Here is a 2980-nt window from a genome sequence, read left to right as displayed (position 1 = left end):
GAGCCAGCGCTGGCGAAGCACGGCCTGGCCCCGAGGGGACCGCCCGCAGGGCTCCCCAGGCATCTCACACACCTACGTGCCCCAAACCCCCTCCCCGGTCCCCAGGGCAGACAGCAATGAGCTAGTGGGAGGGGTGGGGGCGACACGTTCTTACCTCGGGGCTAAGGGTGACAGAACCCATGCTGGGGAACGAAAAGAGAGAGAAATTAAAAGAGAGAGAGAAGGGGACAGTGCAGGAGCCTGGGAGCTGCGGGAGGGCAGAGCAAAATAACCAGCATGCAGCCAGGGCAGGGAGAGACGAGCAGCCAGACAGACACAGCTGGGGGGGCCCCGAGGGACCTGTGGGGTCTCAGGTCTTGGGGTATCCCCGAGGGCAGACGTGGCCCATCACCTGGAGGGCAGCCCGTGCCCACCCCACGCACACAGCTCTGCCCGTGGGTCTCCATCCCTGTCTCCCCTCCCCAGAGGGCACCCCTAATTCCTGGTGCCTGCCCCTCGCACACCCCCAGCCCAGCCCCTCGGCCCCTGCCCTACCTCACGTAGAGCGAGATGGGCACCACAGTGTTGAGGATGATGATGTAGGACCAGAAGGAGAGGAAGCCAGAGAAGAAGGCACTGTGCACCCCCTCGTCCCAGGGCAGGTAGATCTGGAAGCAGACGCCCACCTCGTGCTCCCAGATGGCGTTGCCGATGGCCAGGATCACCCCCATGCACACCAGGAACCCGAAGATCTGGGGACAGGACAGGACATGAGAGCCCCAACCGGGCCAGAGCTGGGGCTCCCTGGGATCTGCCTTCTGCATACCCAGAGCACCAGCGTGTTCATCAGCCGATCGATGCTTGTCCGCTTGAACTTGGTCCGGCCGCTGTTCTGCATCAGTTTCGTGTCGGGCCCTGGGGAGAGGGAAGGGCGTCAGTGGGGTCTCTCCCTCCCGCGCAGTGCAGCGGGCGGCAGCTGTCCCAGCCCACCTGCAAAGATGACGAGGCCGAAGCACCACTCGGTGTTGCGCAGGACGCAGCCCCGCAGCAGCATGTTCTGGTTGCTCAGGGGGTACTTGTTGTCCTTCCAGTACAGCGTCCCGCCAAACTTGTCCAGCTTGTTGTTGGGGGGTTCACAGATCACCTCGCCTGGGCGCAGGGGATGGCTTGGCTGTAACGTGCCTTCTCCACGTGGCCAGCTCCACCCCAGTGCTCCCAGCACCGTCCCCAGCTCCCCAGAGATCTGCTTCAAGCCACAGGACCACAACACCGTGGGGATGGTCCTGGTTTCTCCAGAGTGGACCCACGCCAGGTGATGGAGGAGGAAACCGAGGGGCTGCCCCATTGCAGAGGACCAGTTGCAGGCACTCACCGTCAAACCGAGCCAGCTTGCTGGTGTCACCCAGCTCCGAGGTGACGGGGATGGCCTGCCGCACCTTCATGTTGGTCTCTCTGCGGGCAAGGAGGCACCATGCGTGGGGTTAGCGACAGCCTGGCAGGGAGGGTCTTCGCAGATGCTCCGTGGTTTCAGGTCCCCAGCAGCTCCTGCCCTGCCCGCAGCCTGTTCTCACTCCTACCTCTTGCCTTCCCCTGCCACCCGAGGCGAGCAGGGGTTACTTACCCATCCAGCTCCGCGGTCTCTATGTAGCACAACCCATGGGGTTCACTGCTGGAGAGGAGGAGGAGGTCAGCCTGCCGGGAGAGACACATGAAGGGTTGTGCTGACACTGGGGCTCCCCTGTGCCTTCCCTGGGGAAGCTCCTGGCTCTTGGATGCCAGGGGCCAGCGGGGTCTCCGGAGCAGCGCGTCCTTAGCAGGGTGCTGCCGGCACCCTGGCCTGGACACCATTGCCTGAAGCGCCTACATCAGCCAAATCCCCAGAGCTCAAACGCTACAACCTAAACGCAACTTCCAGGCTGATGTCCCTGATGTCTCCACCCCAGGAGGTGATGGAGGAGCACAAAAGCAAAGTGGGCGCAGCACCACGCTGTGCTGCGGTCCCTGTGCACTGCCCAGTTGGGACCGTGCCCGTCTCAGGGCCACACTCACCGCCACGAACTGGTTGTTCTCCAACTTGATGATGTCTCCGACACGGACGTTCATCCACTGCTCCTGCCGGAGGCTGCAGAGGGACAGCGGAGTGGAGTTAGGCAGGAGCTGACAGCATTCCCCCACGGCGCTCTGCCCCTGCCTGCAGCCCTGTCCCACGTCCGGCAGGGCCCCATGCCCCCTCCCCGACTGCCCCATCCCCACGACACTCACACTCCGCCGATCAGCACCTGAGACTGACGGTTGTTCACCTGGTTGTCGCTTTTATGGCGGAACTGGGTATGGAGGGGAAGAGACAGCAGTGTCAGGCCCTCCGGGGACGGGGTCCTGCGTCCCTCCCCCTGAAAATGCCATGGCCCCGGGCACCACACACCCTCACCAGGGTCACAGCCCCCTGCCCAGCCAGCAGCAGGCAGCCAGCCCTGGTAGAGGGGCACGTGGGGGAACACTCACATAGTCGTCGGTGGCATCTTTGACAGCTGTGATGGTTAAGACAAGAACCAAAGGCACAATGGTGGTGAACCAGGAGAGCGAAGAGATCTGCGGGATCAGCTGGGGACAGGGAGCAGGAGTTAGAGGGGACCACGCCAGCCCCAGGCCCATGCTACCCCTGCTCAAGGGTGCCAAACCTGCCACTTCCCAAAGGCAGGATGTGCCCTGGGCCCTCCTGGCTGCCCAGCCAGGGAAGGACAGCGTGGGGGTGCCCTGCCTGCCTCCCCAGGCCCCCCAGCACTCACCTGCAGGATGAGGAGGAAGAGGAAATAGGTGTTGGCCACTTCCTGGAACTGCTCGAAGAGGTTGACAGGCAGGAAGGTGACAATGTTGTACTTTGAGGTCTTGATGCAGTTGCTCTGGGGACAGATGGGGCAAGAAGGGGGTTCACGAGTCGCCGAGGCCCTGTGACCCCCCAGCATTGCTCTGGGGGCAGGGCTGCGGCTCACTGTGCCCCCAG

The 2980-nt window shown here is 63.6% G+C and overlaps 1 protein-coding gene across 1 annotated transcript in view; it reads right to left on the bottom strand.

Annotated features, from left to right (window-relative positions):
- Positions 1-2980, bottom strand: part of LOC103920518 (phospholipid-transporting ATPase ID-like) — a gene marked incomplete at its 5' end in the record, with an annotated part of 12269 nt that overhangs the window by 5222 nt on the left and 4067 nt on the right. Inside the window, 10 exons of the mRNA XM_009328264.1 lie at positions 155-182; positions 535-731; positions 806-894; positions 970-1128; positions 1352-1431; positions 1601-1671; positions 2029-2101; positions 2242-2303; positions 2482-2580; positions 2766-2968. Of these exons, the coding sequence (XP_009326539.1) occupies positions 155-182; positions 535-731; positions 806-894; positions 970-1128; positions 1352-1431; positions 1601-1671; positions 2029-2101; positions 2242-2303; positions 2482-2580; positions 2766-2968 (1061 nt within the window). The remainder of the gene's footprint in view (positions 1-154; positions 183-534; positions 732-805; positions 895-969; positions 1129-1351; positions 1432-1600; positions 1672-2028; positions 2102-2241; positions 2304-2481; positions 2581-2765; positions 2969-2980) is intronic.

The sequence above is a fragment of the Pygoscelis adeliae genome, unplaced genomic scaffold, assembly GCF_000699105.1.
Source record: "Pygoscelis adeliae isolate BGI_AS28 unplaced genomic scaffold, ASM69910v1 Scaffold867, whole genome shotgun sequence".
Taxonomy (NCBI): Eukaryota; Metazoa; Chordata; class Aves; order Sphenisciformes; family Spheniscidae; genus Pygoscelis; species Pygoscelis adeliae.
This window is presented reverse-complemented; position numbering and strand designations above follow the sequence as displayed.